The sequence below is a fragment of the Biomphalaria glabrata genome, chromosome 11 (assembly GCF_947242115.1).
Source record: "Biomphalaria glabrata chromosome 11, xgBioGlab47.1, whole genome shotgun sequence".
Lineage (NCBI taxonomy): Eukaryota > Metazoa > Mollusca > Gastropoda > Planorbidae > Biomphalaria > Biomphalaria glabrata.
This window is the reverse complement of record NC_074721.1, coordinates 39,020,168-39,047,218: the sequence shown is the minus strand read 5'-3', so window position 1 is coordinate 39,047,218 and position 27,051 is coordinate 39,020,168. Positions and strand designations below refer to the sequence as shown.

General features: G+C 37.7%; 1 protein-coding gene and 1 long non-coding RNA gene across 2 annotated transcripts; one reads left to right on the top strand and one right to left on the bottom strand.

Annotated features, from left to right (window-relative positions):
- Positions 1–9,089: 9,089 nt before the first annotated feature.
- On the top strand, positions 9,090–19,871 carry LOC106054985 (lactosylceramide 1,3-N-acetyl-beta-D-glucosaminyltransferase-like). Its single transcript, XM_056004687.1, has 2 exons — positions 9,090–9,510; positions 13,123–19,871. The coding sequence occupies exon 2, from the start codon at positions 13,151–13,153 to the stop codon at positions 14,255–14,257; it is 1,107 nt and encodes a 368-aa protein (XP_055860662.1). The 5' UTR covers positions 9,090–9,510; positions 13,123–13,150; the 3' UTR covers positions 14,258–19,871.
- A 1,601-nt stretch (positions 19,872–21,472) lies between these two features.
- On the bottom strand, positions 21,473–26,823 carry LOC106054986 (uncharacterized). Its single transcript, XR_001215488.2, has 3 exons — positions 26,635–26,823; positions 23,152–23,264; positions 21,473–22,030 (listed from the first exon to the last, which is right to left on the bottom strand). It is a non-coding gene; the product is annotated as an uncharacterized LOC106054986 (long non-coding RNA).
- Positions 26,824–27,051: the final 228 nt, after the last annotated feature.

Below are 27,051 nucleotides of genomic sequence, written 5' to 3'. Positions count from 1 at the left end.
TTTGTATATTGTATATCTCACGAACTAAACTCGCTATTGAAAATCAAACGCCACGTTTATGACCAAGATATGTGCCACGGCTAGTGTCATGTAGTATGATTTTTTTAAAAGAACCCCCTTTTTGCTGTTTTTTTTAACCTATACACTTAATTTGTTACCAAAATGTCTTTGTATTGTACACCTTTCAAGCTATGGCATCCTCAGTGCGATATGTTTCATTCTCTTTAGTGGGTCCATGGGGGGAGGGGGGATTCTGGGGAGAGAGTTTTCGTGCTGCATTGATGCCCTCAGCAACTACAAATCAGTCCGAGTCACGATTCGAACTCGAGCCCTTTTGATAGGTAGCCAAGCGGCTTACGACGATCAGTCCCACATTCCACGTCTCGTTACTACTGTATAGAGTGTGTGGTAGCATTGTGCCATGTTACTATTAATTTGTTTGTTAAAGTTGGATGAACTCAGGCACTTTATAGAATCCCCAAATTCAAAATCCCAGTCTTCAGCGAAATTCGAACCAAGGAAGCCAAGCGCTATCCTACTCAGCCACGACGCCTCTTTATAACAATTATAAATAAAATGTACATATTTTTTTTATTTGATGCAACATCTCTTTGTGGTCTCAAATACCAAACATGCTTATTGCATCCTCGATATATCAATAGTTTGACACAAGTTTTAATAAACAGTTTGTATTTATACGTAATATGTGATCAAAACTAACCAGCGATGGCCGCCTACGAGTTCGTGCATAACACCAACTTTTTTTATAATTTTTTTTTGTTCGTCGTTTTTTTCTTAGGGAGAATTAGTAGAATAAAAGTAATTGGAAAGGTGATTTTCATTTTAATGCAGATTAATGTTACGTTTAAGTAAATATTCTTGAAAAATAAATATCAGTATGTTTTAACCCACATTTTCTGGTCATATGTGTCTTTTATCTCCAGTAATGTAGATATTATAGAAACATTTTGTTATTAGTGTGATTATATTGTTTTTTTTATCACTTTTTTTTTTTTTTTTTTATCTTTTGCGTTATGAACATTAAAAAAGTGTTAATGTAATTGAATAAAACATGTTAACTTAGGTTCTCGGACAATAAATAGGCCTATATACAGATGTCACTGACCAAAAAAAATTATGAATTAACTAAGATGACGATCAAAGTTGACTAATCACGTTCTAAAGAGTTCATAGATCTTTTAATTCAACTGTTAACTTCTTTTTTTTACTTTGTGCCGAATAATAAACATACATAAAACATACAGAGTACACATCACATGCACACACTTCGCCCCACACACTACTGCTTTTAGGTCTGAGGTTTGTCCTGAAACTTTATGATCTCGCCTCCTTGTGGCACACTAAAGTGCTTGCTCTGTTACACTTCACAGCGTACCCCGTTACACTCCACAGCGTTCTCTGTTACACTCCGTAGTGTTCCCTGTTACACTCCACAGCGTTTCCTGTTACACTCCACATCGTTCCCTGTTACACCCCGTAGTGTTCCCTGTTACACCCCGTAGCGTTTCCTGTTTACACTCCACAGCGTTCCCTGTTACATTCCATTGCGTGCCCTGTTACATTCCATTGCGTGCCCTGTTACATTCCATTGCGTGCCCTGTTACATTCCATTGCGTGCCCTGTTCAGTTGGCTCCTGTACCCACTAAACTCTTTTCTTTCTTCGACATGTTTTGGATGTTCCTTCAGAGTTGAAGATAGTTTACTTCCTAGTCCAAACCGCCCGCAGGACGACGGGGGATGGGAGCGGGCAGGGTCTGAACCCTCGACCGTCGATTAATCCGAACGACAGTTCAGCGCGCAAACCGCACGACCAGGCAGCTGGCGGCAGAGAAGCGCTAACAAGAATGAAATCTCTCCAGAAACTAGTTCACGTCTTCATGTCTGGACAGTTGTACCTGTATTCCATTGTAGCGCCTGTTTTCACCTGTATAAATAGAGTTCAAGTGATCTGACCTATTCTATGTGTGTATCGAATTTTTGAAAAACTACGCCTGTATCAAGCTTGAAATTGCGATACCAGGTGTCCATCGAGTTTTATATTGCGATACCAGGCGTCCATCGAGTTTTATATTGCAATACCAAGTGTGTAAAAGAGCCTATTATCTTGATATAAGGTGCGTTTGGAGCTTAATATTGCTTGACCAGATGTGTATGGAACTTGATTTTGCGATACCGGTTTTGTATTAAGTTTGATATTGCGTTACTAAGTGTGTATGGAGTTTCGAGTTTGATATTTCGAAACTAAGTGTGTCGCGAGTTTTATATTGCGATACTAAGTGTGCATCGAGTATGATATTGCCAATTCCAGGAATAGTGTTTGACTCAAAGAACCTGAATCCAGTACTTTCTAAGAAAGCATTTTATTTTTCAGCTTTAAAAAAGAAACGTGCTTAAACATTCCCTAATCATGTTTTAGAATAAATACAAAATCATTACCTAATGTATTTTAGCTTGCTCAGACAACTGTCATGCACTCCACTGAAGCTGAGAAAAGGCCAAAATATTACCAATGAATAAATATGTAGAGAAACACAAAAGAGGGGGGGGGGTACTCTTTCAGATTTAACATGCTTTTCTCTTTGTAAAAATATTTTGTGTTTATTTGTCTTATCTTATAAAATACAGACGTTACTTCAAAAATAGAAGATGATTACGTCCTAAGCGTCATGCATCTAGTCATGCATGTTAACCAATGACTTAAATTCTGCCAAGTCACTGGTTTTTCCTGGCTAGATCAGGCAACCCCATTCCATGCTCTAAAAGCACTAGGGAAGAAGGAGTATTTGTACAAATTTGTCCAGCATATGGAACGTGGAATGTGCCTTTACTTTTGTGTCTTTCTGAGTATTTTATTAGGTTATGTTTTCGTATTTGAAATTATGGTTTAGTGTTGTATGTGTTTTCAGTGTCTTCTTCTATGCAAGTGAGGGCAAAATGGATCCTGCTTTGATCTTTATAGCGCCTCCTGGTGGCGAAAACGTTCATATAGATTTAAAAAAAATGTTACATAAAAATGTTAACAAATAATTTTTAAAAAGGGTTAACTTTAAAACATTACTATTTCATTTCCATCATCATTAATATTAACACTATATGTTTAATTAGACTGTTGATTTAGAGTGCTAACATGATATTAAAAAAAAGACCTCTCCCACTGTTTCCCTAGTATAGAGGTGAATGGATAAATAATAACGATGATTATAATGATGATATTGACGATGATGATGATGAATTTCTTTTAATGATAAGATATTCAAGATTCGACAAGTATATTACTACTTGGAACATAAAGGTTCCGAGAAAAAGAAGAGCAAGCGATATGGAGACGTCCAGAGACAATATAAAGAAAAATATGAAATCGAGAAAGATTTTAAAATCTCATCTCATCTCTGCCTATGGTCCTGTTAGGGCCACCAAACAGCTTCCTACAAGCGTCTCGGTCCTGGGCGAGTCTTTCCAACCAATGCCGCCTCAGTCCCGGGTCTCGAAGATCACGCTCCAACTGTCCCCATCTTCCCAGTCTCATACATAATCCGGAGTTCCATAAACAAATGGTGGTGATGCTCCTGGAGAATACGATGGTCTTCGGCCTGTCACATGACTCCAACCGGTGTCATGCACATTCCAGATGGAGGTCAATCTTTTTTCCCTGGTCCGTGACATCTGTTGATTTGCTGCTATTCGCTTCTGTAGCTGGTCATTTAGTCTACAGAGTAGGTTAACTCATCCTAGGCCTAACCCTTCTCTTTTTTTTTTTCTCAGCCTGGTTTGGGACAGTGCATGGCGGAGTGAAAGAGTTTGAAATAAGCGAATTAAACAAATGTCAAGAGCGCTGTAACCGATGATTAATGCAATGTTTCACTTTCAAGTTTTATTGGAGATTTTCATAAATGGAGGCCAATCCATAAATAGAAAGATATTCGGTGTAACCGGTGTACAGAAAATAGAAAAATAGATAAGCGAAATATTATAGTAAGCCATATAATGCCCTTTTCAGGACTTTTATAATTTAGTTGGCAACAATGATCTTTAGAATGGTGTCCTTGACATTGCTAATTATGTCTTTTTTTTATTTCAAAATGTCTTCCAGTCATTGTCTCTTCACTTTATTAAATTTTTAAAAATTCAAATTAACCGCCACCACATTTCTTCACATTGTTTTCTCTTTTTTTTTTTTCTGTCTCGTTGTAATTTATTGCTTCAACAATGTAAACCGGATCTATAAAAAAAAAATCGAATACTAAATAAAGAGCAGATCACTGTGTTTAAAATGTAGTGTGAAAATTCACGTCTGCAAAGTTAACAGATAACGGCGGAAATTCCGCACCGAGTATTTGGTATCGATTACAACAGAATTAGGAGCAGCAATCTTTCAGATTTTCAGTTTTTATAACGATACATTGATTTTAAGCAGCTCTAGTGCACACACGCATACACACACACGCACACACACATGCACACGCGGGCGCGAACACACACACTCGGACGAATACACACATACACAAACTCAGCTTACGTATTTGCTCATCGTTCAGGTTCATTGACTTTTGCAGGGCATGACGCCAATGGACCTCATTCACCAATCGTAAACAAAGAACATTTAGTCACGTGATCTTATTGATAAAACAACGAAAAAAAAAACGGTCACGTGACAACTATCATGAATTAAACATTAGATCGTAAATTATATAGAAGAGATAGAGCACCATGTGGCTAAATGTTGTTTGTTTACGATTGCTGAATGAGGTCCATTACAACTTTTACTCTTAGATGTTCGGCTAGCGCGGCTAAATCTTTGCGTATGTAAGTGTGCGTGTGTGTGTGTGTGAGGAAAAAAAACTTGTTAGTATGGGCCTTACATCGAACTGTTTCTCTGCTACTAGTATCTTTAATAATCATTATTTCTCCATACGTTGGAAGTTTGAGACAGCGTAAAGTCCTGTATGTTGAAATCAAAAAAAGTTACTTCCACCGTCTGCTACTATAGTTATTAACTCTAGTGGTGTCCCTTTGATATGCATGAATAGGCCACGTACCACGCTGGTTAAGTGCACACTGTAAGTTTTTTTTTTTTTTAAAAATGACTAGCTTTTTGATGATCAATGACACGTGACACATTAATTTTCTGAAATGTGTCTTCATTAAAATATTTCTATAAGAATGTTGTTGTTGGTGGTTTTTTTCATATGGCAAGGTAGAAGATGAAGGGCGGAGACTTAGGTTGAACTTTTAACGACAACGCTTGGGGGGGGGGGGGTTTAGATGAGGAGGCCTTTCGGGGGGGGGGGGCTGTAGTGGTTATTGGTCCCCTGCAGGGCGGACATACATTTGGGGATCGCTACACAGTTTGTTTCAATAATTAGTTGATGAATTATTGACATTTGTTGTATTCAGATCTGTTGTTAATTCTTCGTACAGTGTGTGCCCCTCTTCCCCACCCCCTCTCGTTATGGAGTGTGTTTTTTTTTTTTATACTTATGCCTCTTTCTTGGGCTTATTTTTTTTTTTTTGTGGTTATTCCAACCTCATACCGTTTTGTTTGGACACCTACTCCCCTGATATAAATATATATAAATTTATCCAGTTAATATCAGGGAGGTTAGAGTCGAAATGCATTAGAACATTGCAGGAGAATTTTATTGGAGTGTATGTGCTCTGAAGTAACCACAAGGAAAGTAGGGCGGGTGTTATGGTTGTATGGTCGTATGAACTGGAATCTGATGAAACCACGAGGTGGTCTTGCATGATTAAATCTTAATGGACTGGTGTAAAAGTTGAAGAATAAAGACATGTATTTGTAGTGAGTTTGAGTTTGTTAAAATTAAAATTTCATTTGTATTTTTTTTACATGCAAGTTGAAGCTGTGTATGTTTATAAATAAAAGTTACATACTTCATATAAGCATATTCTATGAACTTTAAGTTTTATTTATTAACAATTTAATTTGACTACATCGGCTAATCATATTGGAGACACAAACCACCAACCGAGTAACAACCCCCCTCCCCCATCTAAAGTTCCGCATGTGATGCAGGTCTGAAACATGCTTTACAAAAATCTATAAATCATTAATCAATCAATATCGCAAAGAAAAAGGCTGGCACCCTGTATTTACGATCCATCGACTCCCCCCCCCCCCAACGGCGTTATAATAGACGTCATGCATGGAGGCATTATGGGGGAAATTGCGAGTATAAACGCACGCATAAATCATGTATAGTGTATTGTATACCCTTTGGCATTTACAGCATGGTGTGAACAGTTAATCGTTTACGATATGGGCATTGGAAAGTATTGTGTGCTCGTTACAACATGCCAGGGATCATTTCTTTAGTTTCACGTTTAATATTCAAGATCCGGCTTAGACTATTCAAGAAATAAAATACACTAACGCGATATGGGGAAATGCTTTAGACTTCTAAATGCGCTATAATCCTGTCACTTATCTGGACCAGTTGAGACTAGGGGGGCAGGGGGGTGGGGTGAAGAAAGAAAGGTATATAAAGGTGAACCTTTACCATATTCGCTTTTTCAAATGTAATTTATAAAAAAAAAAAAAAGAGGGGGGGGGGGAAGTGAATTTAAACTCATGAATCGAGCTTCCTCATGCCAACATACTGACCACTCTGCTAGTTAAGTGCCTATTGAAATTGAAGATTGTATCTATTGTTTGTTACAAACTTACTTTCAAGCGGCGACCTATATAGGGGACTAATACAGCTTATACCATCAATTCAGTCAAGAACAGTTCCTTTCTCTTGTTCGAGATACCAAGTGTTGATTATTATGAACGAATATATAACTTATAAGACATGAAATCAGCTGTTTAATCTAACGCCATATTGGTTGACAACAACAGTTACAAGGGATGTTACTCCCAAACACCGATTGGTGCAACCTATATAAAACACACATCAACACCAAGTAAAATAATTAATTAGAAATTGTTAATTAACTAATTGGCTATTTTTTTTAAAATTGATTTTGTGTTGTCAGGTAAAAGAAATATTTGTGCGTAAATTTAGCTTGATCCGAGATTATCGAAGAAGTAATGCTGTGGGGGGTCTCCAAATGAGTGTTTGTTACATTAAATAATAAATATTACGCAAAATGCAGGGGCACCCAAAGAGGTGAAGTCCCCGGGCCCCTAAATGATGGAAAATTTCCTAGCTACGCCCCTGTTTTGCTCCGTAACTATTTGCGAAAATTTTGATAATAAATACATTAATTATAGCTTTTATATAGCACTTCTTTGATGCTTATATTTGTAGCATGCCCAGTGCGCTATGGTCCAATCTCGTTTGTTGACCAGTTAGAGAAAGGGGGGGGGGGTATCTGGGATAAGGTTTGTGCTGCTTTTAGGCGCTCAGTAATCACAAGTCGGCTGTCGAACCTCGAGCCCCTTTCATAGGTAGCCAAACTAAGCGTACTTAGCCTCTCGACCGCGCTTCTTTTTTATTACTTTAACCCTTAAGATGCGTGTGGTAGCATAGCCTCTAAACATGAATATAGTCATTTTCCTTTTTGTATGTCTTCATTGTAAAACAGCTCAGCACTTTAAGGGTTAAGTATTTAACCAAACGTTTTTAAAGTTCCAGCGATTATCATCTTTACCTTTGGATGTTTTTATTCATTTACTTTTCATCCACCAAATCCTTTTTTTTTTTTTTTACTTACTATAAGGCTTATATTTACTCCGTCTGTCTGTCTGTCTGTCTGTCTGGTAAAATGTTTAAACACGAGTTTTTCTACCACTTGCCTTTCTCGGATCAAGTTGAAACTTTAAACTATTATTCCTTGTACCCAATAAAACTTGAATCAGTTAAAACAATTAATTAATAAGGTAATTATTAGTGATAATTATTATGTTTAATATATAAAAAAAATAAGGGGAAAAAAGTGCTTCTTAATGAGAGATGTATATATGCATGTATGCCCATTATTACGTTGTGCCATGTTTTTTCTCCCACTTCCTATTCTCGGATCAAGTTGAAACTTTAAACTATTATTCCGTGTACCCAATAAAACTTGAATCAGTTAAAACAATTAATTAATAAGGTAATTATTAGTGATAATTATTATGTTTCAAATACATAAATAAGGGGAATAAGTGCTTCTTAATGACAGATGTATATATGCATGTATGCCCATTATTACGTTGTGCCATGTTTTTTCTCCCACTTCCTATTCTCGGATCAAGTTGAAAATTTTCATAATTATTGCAGTTGAATTTTTTTTTATAATTATTCATTATCGTTTGTAATTTACGAATAAATAAAAAAATAACCATTTAAATAATCAATTAGTGTTACTTTTAATTAATTTTGTTTCATATAGCAGAAGGGTAGCTAAACCCTGCCATATTGAAATTAATGGCAGTGATTAGCGGTTCTTTTCCTTACTTACGCTTTGTTGTTTGTTTTGTTTGTTTTTTTTTTTTGTTTTTTTTTGCTCTCAGTTCTGAAATATCTTAATATGATTAACGAATAATTAAAAAAAAAAACATAATTTATTTTTTCTGCCCACCAGATTCACCAAAACGCTAGCTTATATATTTTGTTCGCCAAAGATAAAACTACAAGTACTAGTCTACCTTTTGCATTTTATTAATGTTTTTTTTAGATAACTATTGTTTTATATTTATACATATGATAAAGCTAAATTGCTTTTCACCCCAATTCTATGTGGACAAAAAACTAATTTTAAAAACGGTATTAAGTTTTCAGACCTTGCGATTTATGGGGAAGATAATTTAAGGTCATCTGTTTCTGTGGCCCACGGTACGCGAGGGTGTCATGTGGCCAACGCAACTACCAACCGCCATTGCTTTTCCTCAACTAATGTCAGGTACCCATTTGGGCTGGATGGACTCAGGCGTGCCATAAAGATACCGAACTTTAAAATCACAGTTTTCACCAGGAGTCAATCCAGAGACGCCCCATTTCTGGGGCCTAGAGTGCTGCCACCCCATTGCGTTTACATAAAGCCGAGTGTTAAATATAGGATCAGTATATCTAATTGAGTAATTATTAATTTACATTTTATTTACCGGGGTAGTCGATAAACTCTATCACCGTAGTGATAACACAGCAAACAATATTATTTCTACAACAAACAGTATTATGGTACCCACTTCTTTTAACGCCTGAATGAACTTGCACTGGCTAAATAAAAACATTTCACAATTTTAAGCGGCATGCTTCACTTTAATTATAGCCCTTGATTTACACTAAGTAGCGAATAATGTCATTCAATAACCACCGGAAGAACGCAGCCATGGTTTCCTCTACCATTGACACATCAACAATTCGTGCTCTAATACACTATTGATCAATAATAGAAGAAAGATAACTCGCTGGGGTAAAAAAGGAATTGCCAAATTCAACTCTCTGAAAATAAATTGGAATCGGCATTTCTTGAGTGTGGAGCTGTTTATACTAGTATTATGTTTAGGTTTAAATCCAAGTGGATTAACTATTCACGAGAAGGTAATTACAGCTAACTTATAAACAATAATATTATTATATTCAAACTAATTGAAATGTAAATATTTTAGTTATAAATAAAGGAAATTCATATATACTTTTAGTTTTGTAAATCCGTATCATTTCACTTACGTTTATAGTTGTGAAAAACTAAAATGTAAGTCTATAATTCACATGAGTCCAAAAAGACTGGATAGACTCAAGCACGGTTAGAGTCATTAGACGACAAGTTAACAGCCATAGAAATATGACAAAACAGAAGCCGTTCCGAAAAATTGTAAGATGTTTCTATACTTTTGACGTCGAAAAAACAGCCCTATATTTCTTTTGCATCATTCAACTTATATAGTTCGTCCATCGTGATTCGATGATGACCACCTCGGTCACCCAGAGGGGCATTGTAAGTGACCCTCAGCTGCTTCAGCTCAGCAACCAGGTGCTCTCTTCTAGGTTAGTTAAAGCAAGTTGGCGCCTATGCGGGTCTTTAAAACATTTTCGTGGGGCACCTCTGTTACGTCGACCACCTTTCAGCTCACCAAAAAAAGAAAAAAAAATGCTTTTGGCATAGGTTCGTCCCCCATACGGTATACGTGCCCTGCCTGTATATACTAAATAACTAAATATAACTTAGAACTTTACTATTTGAAATATAAGAAACAAACTCACTAATATAAATCACAAAATAAAACTAAAGGATGATTGCCTGGTTGTGTGGTATGCGCTATGTCATCTTGATTGACTGCGGAATGTTTTGGGGTTCAATTCTTAAAGGGGAGGTATCCCTGAAAATCTTATTTTTGTTATTTCTAAAGCTAGGCCTTTGAAATTTGTTATGGTAACATATAATGATATTCTAAAATAAATAATGCTAAAAAAGAAAGTTTTTGAATGATGGTTGCCATCCAAAAAATATTAAATAAAAACAAACAAGAATAATATATAAATACTTTTTTAATAAATACAAAGCTAAAAAGTTTAATTATATCTATTACTTTGGATCAGTCAATAGATAAAAATAGATCTATGCCTACAATAATAAATCTGCGCGATTAGAAATATTTTCAGTAATTGTTTTTGTTTAGCACTATTTCATGTGTACAACTTTCTCAATGCTCTATGGTAATATCTATTGAGTCAGTCTGAAATTAATGCTTGACAGATGTGGTATCGAACAAGGGAAAGAAATTGTACTTGACAGATGGAGATATAACCTAAATTAGTCCCCTTTATATTTTGTGTAGATAATTAGGCTAATTAGGTTAGCTTAAAAAGTTTGAAACTAACATAGATATATGTGAAACCTTCTATTTCCATAAGTACTTCGAGGGACAATGGTTGGTGTATTCGCTTGAGGAGGCTTGAGGCCTCCAGTTTCGAACTCAAGTCATACAAATTTGTTTTTCATTAAATACATTTAAAAAGCGATCACTGTAACATTTATTCAGATACCCCCCTTCTATCCACCCCCTTTCTCCCAACTGGTCCAGATGATAGACATACACACATGGATACATATACATACATACATACATACAAACAGACAGACAGACGGACAGACAGACAGACATACAGACAGACGGACAGACAGACAGACAGACGGACAGACAGACAGACAGACAGACAGACGGACGGACGGACAGACAGACAGACAGACGGACAAACAGACAGACAGACAGACAGACAGACAGACGGACAGACAGACGGACAGACAGACAAACTACAGACAGGGGTTTAAATTCAAATCAACAATATTAGAGAGCACGTGGTTGCCTGCGGCTTCAGAACGAGACAGCTGGAGGTCACAAAGGCCGCGGGATACACATTTGAGACCAAAAGAAAATCCACTGCCGAGTACAGATTTAGACGGCGAAAAGAAAATCTAAATCGACCACTTGCGGACAATGGCTATGCGCTTAGGCTGCGTAGCCACGGGAAATGCTGCATTCCTCATTAATCTTCTTCGGACTCGAAGACAAGCCTTAGTTATAGTTTGTACTATTGCGGACAATATTGTTATCAAGGAGGCGCGGTAGCTGAGCGATAAAGCCCGGGTTCGAATCCTGGTAAAGACTGGAATTTTTAATTTCGTTAACTTTGGGCGCCTCTGAGTCCATCCAGCTCTAATGGGTACCTGACATCAGTTGGGGAAAAGTAAAGGCTGTTGGTCGTTGAGTTGGCCACATGACCCTCATAACCCTAGGGAACAGGAACAGATGACCTTTACATCATCTGCTGTTAGGCCACAAGGTCTGAAAGGGAACCTTACTTTTTTTTTTCATTGTTATCAAGATGTAGGCCTAATCTATATAGCTCCACTCTGGATTCTGGATCTTATTAGATGTGTCATTACAAACGGTACTCCTGAACATAATTATTAATGTATATTAATTTAATAAACCATATGTGTCACTGAACAAGAGAATAAAAACAAAACAAACAAAAAAGTAAGAAAGTACCTTCGAATCGTTGCATACAAACATACTAGATTCTAGTTATTAGCAACTTATAATAAAGCCATGGTAGCTAGAATAGGGATAAAGTGGGTCGATGGGTTGAACAGTTAAAAGAGAAAGGTGCGTGCCACTTACCATTAAAACTACACTCCGTTTGAACTACACGAAGGGTGGAAAAGGCGGGGAGGGGGGGCTGAAATGATTTAGGGAGGATTAGCACTACTGGGGAAGTTGTTCCATTCGGAAGGCGACAGGAAGGGGGTCTGACATTACTCTGCTAATTACGCCAAAATGGTGGAGTCGAAAGAAAAAAAAAAGCCAGCCTCAACATAAAAAGGCTTGTGTTTTGAATGGGGTATTCATTTTAAAATATGCGATTGAGCATGTCGCCAGGAAAACCAGAAAACATGCACACTGTTAGGCTAATAACTAGATTTCTGCATACAGCTAGTTACAACTATGTTGTGGCATTGCTAGATTTCAGCATACAGATAGTTACAACTATGTTGTGGCATTGCTAGATTTCTGCATACAGATAGTTACAACTATGTTGTGGCATTGCTAGATTTCTGCATACAGCTAGTTACAACTATGTTGTGGCATTGCTAGATTTCAGCATACAGCTAGTTACAACTATGTTGTGGCATTGCTAGATTTCAGCATACAGCTAGTTACAACTATGTTGTGGCATTGCTAGATTTCAGCATACAGATAGTTACAACTATGTTGTGGCATTGCTAGATTTCAGCATACAGATAGTTACAACTATGTTGTGGCATTGCTAGATTTCTGCATACAGATAGTTACAACTATGTTGTGGCATTGCTAGATTTCTGCATACAGCTAGTTACAACTATGTTGTGGCATTGCTAGATTTCTGCATACAGCTAGTTACAACTATGTTGTGGCATTGCTAGATTTCTGCATACAGCTAGTTACAACTATGTAAGGCTCTACCGATCAGCCACCACGCCTTCTCAATTAATTATTGGTAATTAATTATTTCGCTTGATATCAAATAAGGGAAATAGCTTGTACATTATTGAAAGATATAATTTTAAGGACGGAGTTCTTCCCCTTTAGTTAAGCTTTGTTTGTTTTTTTAATGGATTTTTTTTATTTTGCTTGCTTTTAACTTGTTATTAATATTTTCACTTTACAGTTCTACCCTGACGGTGACCGAAGGGCGGATGGCGCCCTCCAAAGTTAGGCGACTCCTAACCACTGTGATGTGCGTGATGTGCGTGTCTCTACTAGTCAACGTCGTCTTGTGGTTCAAAGGTCAAGGCAGGACCATGGCGGTGTCTGTCATGGACGAGGATGACGAAACTCGTCTGCGGTCAAAAGAGGTGGTTCTCAAATTAGCAGACGACGTGGGCCTGTTCTCCATCAGGCCTGGCAAAGAAGCATTACTTACTTGCAGCTTGGATCAGGATACGAAGGATATCCCTAGCAAAGCACTGAGCTGTTTTTCTATGCTGGCTTACCCCGTGCCCAGAACTACCCAGCTGTTAATTGCCCACTTGGAGTCGCAGATAGCCACGAAGAATTACGTCATCTCCTTCCTGTCTCAGCCAATCAGAAACAGGTTCTCATTTACATACACCAACGTCATCCAGAATGGATGCTGGGAAAGAAACCCGGAAGTGCTCCTGGTTATTCCGTCCGCTCCAGAAAACTTTGAACGGAGGGAGCTGGTCAGGAAAAGTGAGAGAGGGGTTTACGCCTCTCGCCCTGATAGTAACGTTAATCTGGTTTTCTTTGTGGGGAGACCAGAAAACAACACATTGCTTCAGCAGAGACTGACCATAGAATCCTACGTCCATGGTGACATCGTGCAGGTCAACTTTGTCGACGTGTACCGTAACATCTTGCTCAAAGCAGTATCCATGCTGCACTGGTCCTTGACCCACTGCCCCAAAGCCAGATACGTGTTACGGACGGACGACGATGTCCTGGTTGACATCCAGAAGGTCGTCCAGGCGATCCGACGCAAGAGGGAGCTTCACGAGAATTTCATCCTCGGCAAGACCGACGTGAAATTCAACGTGGTGAGGAATAAGAGCAGCAAGTACTATGTCTCCCCCAAGGAGTTCGACCAGGAGGTCTATCCGCCTTTCGCCTTTGGCGGCCTCCTGGCCTACCCCATGAGTACGGTATCGCTGCTGTACCAGGCGGCTCTTCGCCTGAAGACTCTCTGGCTCGACGACGTCTTCATCACGGGGATATGTGCCCCCAGGGTGGGCGTGCCTCTGGTGGACGACCCTGACTTTGAGTTTGAGCATCCTGAGGAATAGTCCATTCCTTTTGAGAGGCGTTTCAATGTATTTTTTTTTTTCGTTAACACTGTTGATAGTTTTTAATTCCCTACTATTTTTAATTATGTTTAATTAAGGCAGCGTTTTTTATGAGAATGTATTACTGTACTGAAGGTGTGTGTGTGTGTGCGTATAGAACATAAGTATCTAAGTATAAAAGCGTATTGTAAGGAAATATATGTTTGTTTGTAAAATGTTTTACTTATTTCGGATGTTCCTTCAGAGTTGAAGATAATTACTTCCTAGTCCAAACCTCCCGCAGGACGACGGGGGATGGGAGCGGGCAGGGTTTGAACCCGGGACCATCGATGAGTCCGAACGACAGTCCAGCGTGCAAACCGCACGACCAGGCAGCCATCCATATATATGTGTGTGTGTGTATAAGAAGTAGTGAGTAGCCTTCCAGATCTTGCGGTCCAAGATAAAGATGATGACAAGCTCATCTTTTTCTATGGCCCTTTAGATCGCAGGGACTTTACTTTACTAAACTATTATTATTAATATTATGGAAATTAATTTTCGTTCTCTGGAACTGCCAGGGTCGTGCTTAATGTAGGTGAAACATAATTCACTACAGTCCCTTTAACAGTGTCCACTGAGACATCGTCTAATGGTGTTGCAGGTCTGTGGCAGTGCTGCCCTATGACTGGTATATGACTGGTTCTAAGGCTCCTCTCTGGAACGCTTAGGGCTACGAATCGGTCTGCGAGGCGAACAGTCCTTATTAGTATTACTATTTATTATTGTGAAAGAAAATATGTGCAAAACCTTTTTTCTTTATTTTACATATTTTCTGCAATTAGTCATCTAATTAATGTCATGGACAGAGTATAATATATGAGCGGTGAAGAGCTTGGCTTCCGAACCGGAGGTCCCGGGCTCGAATCCTGGTGAGGACTGGCATTTATAGTTTCGGGACCTTTAAGCGCCTCTGAGTCCACTCGGCTCTGACGGGTACCTGACATTAGTTGGGGGAAAGTAAAGGCGGTGGTCGTTTTGCTGGCCACGTGACACCCTCGTTAACCGTGGTCCACAGAAACAGATGACCTTTACATCATCTGCCCTAAAGATCGCAAAGGTCTGGAAGGGGAACTAAGAAGATATTTAAATAAATCGACCCGACATTGATTGCGTTCGCTGTGACAAATTATCTAGGTCACTCCAGGGGCTGCGTGGCCACTTGAAATGCTGCACTCTTCGTCAGTCTTCAGAATCCAACACATTCGTCTTATTCCTGTAAATATTTTATTTAACAGCGGTTCTCAACCTTTTTAGCTCGGCGACCCTTTTTACTGTTCCCAACTATGTGGCGACCCCCCAGCAGTCAAATTATTTTCTTTTATATGCCTAAGTAACTGCTTTTGCTTATGTTATATAAAATTATATGATAGTATAAATGTGAAGGTATTGCCAAAATTGTATTTTAATTACAAAACAATATGTGATTGCCGTATAGCAGGGGTTCTCAACCTGTGAGTCGCGAATGACGATTTGCCAGGGGTCGCCTAAGACCATCGAAAATATGGATTGTTATTGTTTATTCTTCTGTTGCTGTATCTGTGTGTGTGTGTGGGGGGGGGTCGCGACAGAGTGGGTGATTGTAAAAAGGGGTGGCCGAGCATAAAAGGTTGAGAACCGCTGCCGTATAGTCTTAAAGTATGATTCTTCAAAGAATTAAATTCCAAATAGATTTAAGTTTATGTTGTGCATTCATTAACTTTTCTATTTGGTATCCACCCTATCCATGTTCAAAACTTATGTGAAAATGTCAAAAGAATTGATAGGGACCAGGGTAAGAGTAAAATGCAGCACTACGATTGTTGGGACAGTTTGGCATTGTTTCTGTTTCACCAGATCAGGGATTTTCAAGGCGGTCTTTGCAGGATGATAAAGAATGCCGTCTTGTGCAGCATCAAGTCTTTTTCTGTATTTAGCTATAATTGATAACTATCAGGCTTTTTAAACTGTCGCAGCGGTTGTTTTGGTAGATACCAAATTGAAAACGTTAATAAATGCACTCCATAATAAAAAAAAATGAATCAACTTTCTGATATACATCTTGAGTTGTAGTCGTTTCAAGTAGCCTGCATAAGATAAACTCGTCTTTGAAATCATCATCAAGTCTATACCTAAATATAGACATACATAACTTGGTCTCTATGTCTGCAAAGTTCAGATGTCTACTCTATACCTAAACATAGACCTACATAACTTGGTCTCCATGTCTGCAAAGCTCAGATGTCTACTCTATACCTAAACATAGACCTACATAACTTGGTCTCCATGTCGGCAAAGCTCAAATGTCTACTCTATACCTAAACATAGACATACATAACTTGGTCTCCATGTCGGCAAGCTCAGATGTCTACTCTATACCTAAACATAGACCTACATAACTTGGTCTCCATGTCTGCAAAGCTCAGATGTCTACTCTATACCTAAACATAGACCTACATAGCTTGGTCTCCATGTCTGCAAAGCTTAGATGTCTACTCTACCTAAACATAGACCTACATAACTTGGTCTCCATGTCGGCAAAGCTCAGATGTCTACTCTATACCTAAACATAGACCTACATAACTTGGTCTCCATGTCGGCAAGCTCAGATGTCTACTCTATACCTAAACATAGACCTACATAACTTGGTCTCCATGTCTGCAAAGCTCAGATGTCTACTCTATACCTAAACATAGACCTACATAACTTGGTCTCCATGTCGGCAAAGCTCTTTCTATTAATTTTTATGCTATCAATAACACTTATCCCGCTTGAGAGACGACCGCATGCCAAAGGCGATTGTTGTGAACTCCTTGGCCTATGACTGACGAGCTTTGAGGTGCCCCTCTCCCGCGTGAGCGCTATAAAGATTTATTCAGGCGCCATTTCGCTCTCACTGGCATAGAGGAAAGTACCTGGCAGCATTCTCTGGCAGCAGATAGCCTCTGAGAGAAACAGTTCGAGAGCTCTTACAAAAACTGCGGGACAAACATTTGATACTCAAAGAAAAGCCAGCATACAACGGCTTTGTCTGCATAAAATTCGGAAAAATATAGACCTATCGGTCGCAGTTGGGTTTGCGTAGTTATGTGAAACACTGGACTCAGCCGTAATCTTCGGAATTAAAGGCAAAAACAGCCAATATTATCATTATGCAAAAATTATGTCAAATAATTTGCAGTGATTACACACAAAAATTAATTGTAATGACTTTCTTTCAAATCCTAAGAATAGTCTCCGTTTGAAGTTTTGAATATTAGGGCCTACTGTTTTTAGGTTTAATTGTAAATTTAGTTTTAATTTTTAATATAAATATTATTATTGCAGAATTCACTACAAAATGAAATTAAGCTAATGGGAACCTTGTGCCTCCTGTAGTCGGACAATATTAGAAATTTTAAGCTTTAAATTAGCCAAGGCAAGGCGAAGGTCTCCTCTAGTTGCTACATCCAGTCTATTTCTTTGCTTATTCATTAACTTTGTTACGCACTAAATCTAGGTTAACCATTTATGTTGATGGAATAGCTAAAACATACTTCCATTTTCGACCAAAGTTTGGAATTTACTGAAACATTTAAATGCAGCCACATCTCTGTTGTGCCTCTAGGGGCGTAGCTAGGAATTTCCATCGTTTGGGGGCCAGGGGGCTTGACATCTTAGGAGGCCGATGCATTTAGCGTAATATTTAATTTAATTAATTAAAAAAGCAATAATTTGGTCCCCCCCTTAAATGGGTGCCTGGGGGATTTTTCAATTTCCCCCTTCCCCCCACCCTAGCTACGCCACTGTGTGCCTCCTATGTTTACATTCTTTTTACTGAAGACATGATTTTGTAAACTTATTTTTTCATGCAACTCAATTTGAACGTCAGTAACAGATGTTTAATAATTGTCATTTATATATTTATTTTTTTTAAATTTTAGAAGCGAATCATAATTTCTTCATAGAGCATTGTTATGTGAATTGCATAGATATCGGTGTCCTTGGGCAGTAATTCATTTGTCCACAAACAAGTTAATGTGAGATTATAAAACTCTTTAAAATAGATTTAATTCCTCGATAAAAGAAGAAAATGATCAATAAAAGTCAATTTCTTTCCTAGCAGACGGAGGTTCGTTTCATTCATTTGTGTTAGATGCCTAGCATGGAAAACTTTTTTTTAGCCTGCTTTAAGTCATCGCCAACTGTTGAATCTTCCCGTTTCTCAAAATAAAAATTATTTAAGAGCTTAAAAAAACGAGCCATAACCATTAACAAACACCTTTCGAAATCCAGCGAACTTCAGTTTACAACAAGAGTCTAACATCTTTTTCATCATTTGTTTCACCAAACTGTTGAAAGATGCGCTTATTTTCGGCATGGGTTTGTATTTTATTTACAGTTTTATAATTAGATTCAAGTAGAAATGAAATTGCGGACTAAACTTTTCTTGTGTATCATGACTCACAATGTGAATAGTGAATAGATGTGTTCTTTATTCTATATTACTTATGAAGTCATTGTAGCGTCCAACCACTGATGGTTTCCTATATGTCCCCATAAGCTACATAACAAGACAATTTTGAAATAATATTTCATCTCTAACAGAAAAAAAGTCTTTTTGTGTTACACATGTTTTAAAATAAATTTAGTTTTAATCAATTTTTCAACAATATCATAAGAATTTTTAAAAAGCTATGCATTTTTCTAAGAAGCCACTAAAACATATCCTGCTTTGCTGTTTTTTGTTTTTAATATTGTTTTAATTGTAGATTTTTATAATTGTTCATGAGTATTCTTAAATTATTTTTGGATATCGCTATATGTTCGTGAAACCAACTTGGTTTCATAACCTCATCTGAAAATGCCATCAAAGTAGAACTTACTATTTTTCTAGTGGCAATTCCCTAAATCTCAAGGAAATATTACATGACATACCAGTAAGTTTTCGTAACATTTTATCAATGTTTTTTTGTTTTTGAAAAGCTAAATTATTCTATTAAATGTTACCTGTAATGTTTTTTGCAATTAACATTTACATATTAATATATTAACATATGTAGATAAAATAAACTATAATCTAAAAGGCGTATTACCTACTTTGTTTATCAAATCTTAAACGTTTATATGCGCGAGATCCATGGACCAATGGACAATAAATACTCTCCAATCATAGCAAAACAGTAAGAATTTTAAAAATAGAAAATGGGATTCCCGAACTCAATTTCTAACGCTGTTCCTATTCTTAAATTAGAAGCAAGTTAACTATAATTTGTCTATATTTAGTTTAATGTTGAAGAATTTTAAAATTTGTTTTGTTTGAGAGCACCTTTAGTTTCTTCTTTCCGCCTTTATGTCCAGCGCCCCCTTACCGCCCCATTTTGATATCGCCCCCGTTGAAGACCACTGAGATAGACTAACCAAAAAAATCATAATTTCGATGGTCTTCGGCGACCCCCGGCAAATTGTCATTCGACCCCAAAAGGGGTCCCGACCCATTGATTGAGAACCCCTGGTTTATTAGCATGTGCTTCTGTATTTTATTATGACCTTTTTTTATTTCATACACCGTTTGATCGTCTTCGAGCTCTAAGTTTGAAAAAAAAAAAAAAAACAACTGTTTGAGCGTCAAACAGTAAAAAAAAAACAACAACCTGCGTGAATCTCAGTTCTGTCTGGAAGAGCCCCAAGTCCATGCCTATGTAAAGCATTGCTATTTCCGACAAAACTGGCCTCTGGACACATGGGCTGGACATGGCCAAAGGACCGACTTTACCTGGACGCTCCGCCATCTTCCTATGTTATACAAAGCTAACCGTGGGGGAACTCGCCATTAATGTAACGGTCCCTTGAGGAACGGCGCATGGATTATCGACAGGGCCGTGAGAGCTCTCTTTCAACTCCGTCCGTGCAATTGGTCCACTCTCGCGTACTCTTGGACACTCCCACGGGAGTTTCGTTTCGCCATTCATTTAGCCTAGTTACCCCCTCAAGTAACCGTTTCCACCCGGGTGCCACGTTGAGGCAGAACAGCGTACCCGGGCTTTCTTAACACCTGATGTTTGAATTCCTTCCCCCCCCCCTTTTTTTTTTACCTTGTATCTCTACATCATATGTACCATAGAGGGTTAATTGTAACGTAGGAAGTGTGAATTGTAACACATTTTAATAAAATACTTTCAAAGATAACAAGGCTAAGGACACAGTTCTTATTTCCCGTGTTAGGACGAATTCTTACAAGTGCTAATTAGTGCTATTCGAACGCGAAATCGGCTAAGGAAAAAAACAAAGGCTTAGCAAAGTTGATGTCTCTAGTTGACATGCGCAACAAGATTAGCACAGAAATAAATGTAGAACGGATTTAACCTCTTTTATTTTTGACGGAACGTCTTTCAGTAATAACCTAGAGATCTAGGTCGACGTGTTGATTGGGAAGTAGATAAAGGTTATAATTCATAAAGAGTTGTTTGTGATTCATAAAGAGCTGTTTGTGATTCATAAAGAGTTGGTTGTTTGTGGTTGATATGTGATTCATAAAGAGTTGTTTCTGATGCATAAAGTTTTATTTGTGATTCATAAAGAGTCGTTTGTGATTCATAAAGAGTTGTTTGTAATTCATAAAGAGTTGTTTGTGATTCATAAAGAGTTGTTTGTGATTCATAAAGAGTTGTTTGTGATTCATAAAGAGTTGGTTGTTTGTGGTTGATATGTGATTCGTAAAGAGTTGTTTGTGATACATAAAGTTTTATTTGTGATTCATAAAGAGTTGTTTGTGATTATATGTGATTCATAAAGAGTTGTTTGTGATACATAAAGATTTGTTTGTGATTCATAAAGAGTTGTTTGAGATACATAAAGAGTTGATTGTGACACATAAATAGTTGATTGTGATACATAGTCTAAAGAGTTGATTTTGATTCATAAAGAGTTGATTGTTATACATAAAGAGTTGATTGTGATACATAAATAGTAGATAGTAATTCAAAAAGAGTTGTTTTTTATTCATAAAGAGTTGTTTGTGATTTATAAAGAGTTGTTTGTGATACATAAAGAGTTGATTGTGATGAATAAAGTTTTGATTGTGATTATTAAAGAGTTGATTGTGATTCAAAAAGAGTTGTTTGTGATTCATAAAGAGTTCTTTTGTGAAATATCGATAGTGACAAATCTGTTACTTTACAATCTTATTAACACATACTTTTTTGATTCAATCACAAATATGTTGTTGATGTTTTATTTATAGCTTATTTAAAACTTATACACATATATAATTTTTCTCTAATTTCTTGATATCAGACCTATACATTAACTAATCAGTCAACATAAGGTGAAGTTCATTTATCACGAAATAATTTACTGAACTATATTACGACGCGCATTCACTGGCCATATTACGACGCGCATAAACCGGCAAAAAAAAAAAACATCACTTCACAAGAGAAAAAGTCCCCAGTACGAGAAAACTGGCAATGAGGTCTAACAGCCACCTCCACGAAGACAGAGTGGAAGACCTGCCAGCTTGGCTCTCTCTCTCTGGAAGAAACGCAACGATGGTGACATTGCACTGCAGGTAAAACCTGGACAGAAAGGACTTGGTGTCGTCGTCAATTGTCTTCACGATGATGTCGGACGGCCTCACATGCGAGAACGAGATCTGGGCGCAGATGCGGATGATTTTAGCGACATCCGTACATACTGCGTCACTCAGAGAAGAGAAGTGAAGGTCCAAACAGTCAAAGTATTTAGCTTTGATCGCTTCGTTGGCTAACACTGAAACTGAACAAAAAAAAACAAAACAAAACATTACAAAGAGAGTTTGTGTGATGGAGGAGGCCCCCGTCAAATCCATCCATGGACCAGGAAAATTTTAAGCCATTGTCTTGTATTGATCGTGTAAGAAAGTAGGTGGTAAATATAGGCCCTATAGATAAACACATATGCAGTTAGGTAATGTTATTCGTGCTTTCATATATAGGCCTATTCTTATTTGTTATAGTAGTAATGTAGTCAAACTTAAATTCTATTTGTTTGGACCAATATAATTATCTTATCTTATCTTATCTTAGGCAATGCTTCTCAGCCTCAACGTGGCGCTAAGCTTTAAATGGACGTTAGCGGAGACGATAAGCCAATATGGAAGTAGAACAGAACTCTCGTTGTGCTGCCTAAGGACCGAGTCCATTGCACCTGGCGGGGATGGAAGAAAGCCTCAACAAACATGGCACTATCCACACACCGTTACTCAAGGGGCCGTTTTTATGACCTACGGCTGATTGTGGTACTGAGAAGGAATATGGGGGAGTTTCCCACGGAGTGCTCGGACATAGGCCTCGCTTCTAATTAAGATAAGATAAGAGATAAGATAATTTTTATTGATCCAATCAAATGGAAATTCAGTTTGACTACAGCTGACAACCTCAGCGCCTTGTGATATGAGCCATCCGTTATGGGAACGAGACAGCTGGAGGTCACTCACGAAGGCCGCGGGATACACATTTGAGACCAAAAGAAAATCTGCTGTCGAGGACAAACGCAGACGGCGAAAAGAAAATCTAAATCGACCACCTGCGGACAATGGTTAAGCTTGCCCTGGATGTGGCAAAATATGTAGGTCACAGCTGGGACTGCGCAGCCACGGGAAATACTGCATTCCTCACTAACCTTCGGACTCGAAGACTAGCCTTATTTATAGGAATCTGTTTGGATCTTTCCCAGACAGAAGTTTGTTCAGACAGGCAGATGGAGACAAGCTTTCGTAGGCCTTGGGTCTTAAGAGTCATAGACTCGACTCTTAGGACAATTAGAAAAAAAGAAGAAGAAATGTTAGATAGGTCAGTAGGTAGATAGGTCAATGAATTCAGCGGAATAAAACGTTAATGGGGGGGGGGACTACTTACCACTTGTACAAAGGTCAATATTCATCAATGCAAACATACAAAGCCATATCATCTTGGGCGCAAAGCTCACAAAGGTCACGCGTCTGCATCAGTGCCACATGAGTTCTGGAAATCTAATATATAAAGTAAACTGTTAGGTGACCGTTTGTCTGGTACTGTTAGATCTGGATCTACGATGATGGAATTCGGCATGAATTTTCTTTACATCAATGTGTGGGACACATATTGTGTTAGAACCTTCACCTTTTTTTTCAACCCCCTAAGTATTATCCCTCCCTGAACCCCACACATACAATCACTTGGGCGAACTTTAAAAATAAAATGGCGCTTTTGCCATTCTAAATAAACACGAGAAACATCGTGTTTAAGGCTAGAAAAACATGAAAATAACTGACTTTTTTTAAAGGTTTTGATCATTTTTGTATTTCATGACCTGCAACAGGAAGTTGAACATATTTACAAAAATAAAATTATAATGAAAATCGTTAGTGTTACAGTTTGGTATACAGTGGGTTAGGGTCAAGGCCTGTTTTTTTTTCCTAGGCTTAAACCATTTATTAACACGCAAAATAAATAAAAACGTTATTTAAAAAAAGAGCTTGTCTAAGGAGAAGAACTCCACAATTACAATCATATATCTCAATACTGTAATATTGTTTCCCTTTTTAATAAAAAAAATAATTACCACTTATTAATTTTTTCGCCCGAACACAACTCTGGCCCCAAAACCCTCCTATAGAAAAAAAAAACTATAAGGAGAACAGCCTGGTTTGTAAACCATTGTCCCTCCAACATGTAAAATGAGAACGAAGAAGAAGAATAATTGATTTGGTTAATCTTTGCTGCTTGACTCAGGTTTTGTTAGGAACAATGAATACTTGCGCAAAGTTTCGACTTGATCCAAACAGGGGCGTAGCTAGGATTTTTCCATCGTTTGGGGGCCCGGGGAGGGGGCTTGACCTGCATTTTGCGTAATATTTAATTTTTAATGTAAAAAACACTCATTTGGGGCCCCTCAGAAGTGGGGGTCCGGGGGGATTTTCAAATTCTCCTCCCCCCCTAATCCCCCCACCCTAGCTACGTCACTGGATCATCCAAGAATGTGAAGTGGAAGAAATAACGTGTTCAAAATTTGTACCAGACAGACAGACAGACGGAGTGAGTTGATATAAGATGTATAAAAATGGCCCAGAACCAGGTTATTTTATCAATGATATATGATTAAAAGTACAAAAAAATACAACATAGCTACTATAAAAAAAAACTTTATAAAACCCTCTTTACACACTGTCACACACAGATTCATAAATATAAATGCTTTAATATTATTGTAAATTCCATGTATATATAGATCTACAATATTTTTTACATAAATACATCTGGATGAATGCACTAAAAGATAAAAAAATATCTTTATCCTAGCTTCTTATCTATCTATCTATCTCAACTATCTATCTATCTATCTATCTATCTATCTATCTATCTATCTATCTATCTATCTATTTATCTATCTATATATCTATCTATTTATTTATTTATCTATCTATCTATCTCAACTATCTATCTATGTATCTATCTATCTATATCATGGGCGTAGCCAGGATTTTTTTTCGGGGAGGGTTTTGGGGGGGGGATCCCCCCCCCCCGATCTCCCCCCCCCCCCGGCGGAAAAAAAAATATGTGTGTGTGTGTACATAATTAATCTTTATTACATTCTGACCCTTTCGGAAGACGTTTATTGTTTATTGTAGACTCCCCGCCCTTGCTAGCAAGGGGTCTGGGGGAGTTCACAGCGCTCCCCCAGCGCGGGGCGAAGCCCCGCCGCCGAGCACTATTTCTGGTATTGAAAGCCAACAAAATGCATAGTCTGAGGTATCTACAGTGCATTATCTTGCTATTAAAAAGTTTTATTTCAAAAACCTAATGTGCTATTCTTACTGACTTAGACCCTCTTGCGCCGTTCGGCGCATTTTCCGGCAAGCTGTTTCCGCAACTCTTATTTTGCGTAATTCATTTTGTCGGAAAACATGTCCCTCAAAACCTCATGCGACGCTCTGTCACAACCTTACTAAGGATTCGACTCAAAGTTCGGCATATGATTTCTTTGATTTAGACCCGATCTCTATGACTGACTCCTAAAATCTGTCTTAGCCATCTTTGTTGAGACACATTTAATGATTTTCAATTTCGGCAGAAGACTATTCACACTTAATTAATGGAGCCCAAGCCACTGGTAGAAATTTGTAACCTTTCTTGACTACGCTCTTGGAATTACATGCCTGTATTTCGCTTTAGATTTTATATCGAATAGGAAAGTTTTTTCGTCAAATCATCTGTTGAGGGGTTTTAAACTAAAAAATCTCTGTTTTTTTTTGTTTGTTTTGTTTTTAATTCAAAACCCCATTTAGCTACGATCATAGAATTCGGTGACTGTAGTTTGCTTTAAAATAATATTGAAGAGAGAGGTTTTCAACTCTAAACGCTCTGTAGGGGAATTTTAAACTCAAAACCATCTGGAGGGGTTTTAAACTTTAAAGAAAAAGCCATCTGGAGGAGGGGGATTTAAACTCAAAACCCCTTTGGCTACGCTCATAGATTTTATAGTGTGTAATTTGCTTTTTTTTTATATTGAAGAGATAATTTTTAGCTTCAAACCCCAACTGGAAAGGGGGGGGGGGGTTAAACTCAAAACCCCTTTGGCTACGCTCATAGAATTTTGAGTGTGTAATTTGCTTTTTTATATTGAAGATGGAGTTTATCGTAAATTTTGGATGGGGTTTTAAAATCAAAATCTTCCTCAACTGTGTTGTTGGAATTTGGGGATTGTTGTTTGCATTTTTTTTTTGTTTTGTTTTATAGAAGAGGGGGATTTAACTGCAAAAACCTCTGGTAGGGGGTTTAAAATTCAAAACCCCCTATAGGGGGTTTTAAACTCAAAGCGCCCTGGTAGAGGGATTTGTATCTCAAAACCCCCTGATAGGGGTTTTTTAAATCTCAAAACCCCCTGGTAGGGGGATTTAAACTCAAAACCCCCTGGTAGAGGGTTTTCAACTCAAAACTGCCTCGGCTGTGCTGTGGTAAGTGATGATTTAGTATTAAAATCTCACCTAAAATAAACAAAATGAAAGCAAAAATCAGTCACTTAATTCCGCCCTCCCCCCCCTGCGGGGGGGGGGATTTCATTTCGGGGGGGGTTTGAACCCCAAGAACCCCCCCCTGGCTACGCCCATGATCTATATATCTATCTATCTATCTAATCTATCTATCTAATATATCTATCTAATCTATCTATCTATCTCGGAATTAACATTTAGGGATAGTAATTTAAACATTTTATTTTCCATTTTTAAATGTACTCAAATTAAGTGTCTTTAATGCATTTCGTGTGTATTTTTTGTTACTATAAGAAACATTTGCTCCATAGACTTCAAGTTAGTTTCTATTCTCATTATAATTTTTAATTTGCTTATTCAATTCTCATACCTTTTTCATCAGTCAGTGGCTAAGATGATAAAATGTCCTGAGTTCCCAAATTGTTCATTACAAGCCAACATTAGAATTCTAGTAGATCTAAAGCTTTAAATGAAAAGGGAATATAAAACAGCAACAAAATTAATATATCTAGATGTAAACAAAGAATTAGATCTTTCTTTGATGTTTATTAGTGAGAAATCTTTTGTGTACATCGAGGGGTCTGTATGGTGTAAATTTATCAGAAATACCCGATCAAGTGTAATTTTAGATTTAGGTTTCAATAGAACAGTGATACCCGAAGTACGGTCCACGGGCCATATCCGGTCCACGACGTGGTTTCTATCCGGCCCGCAGAAACGTCGGCACAAAGTGCTGAAAATCCCCCCTTCATATAAAAAAAAAAAAGTTTGAAAAATGCATCTTTTC

Coding starts and splice junctions, on each gene's coding strand:
- LOC106054985 (XM_056004687.1), top strand. CDS start 13,151: ATGGCGCCCTCCAAAGTTAGGCGACTCCTAACCACTGTGATGTGCGTG.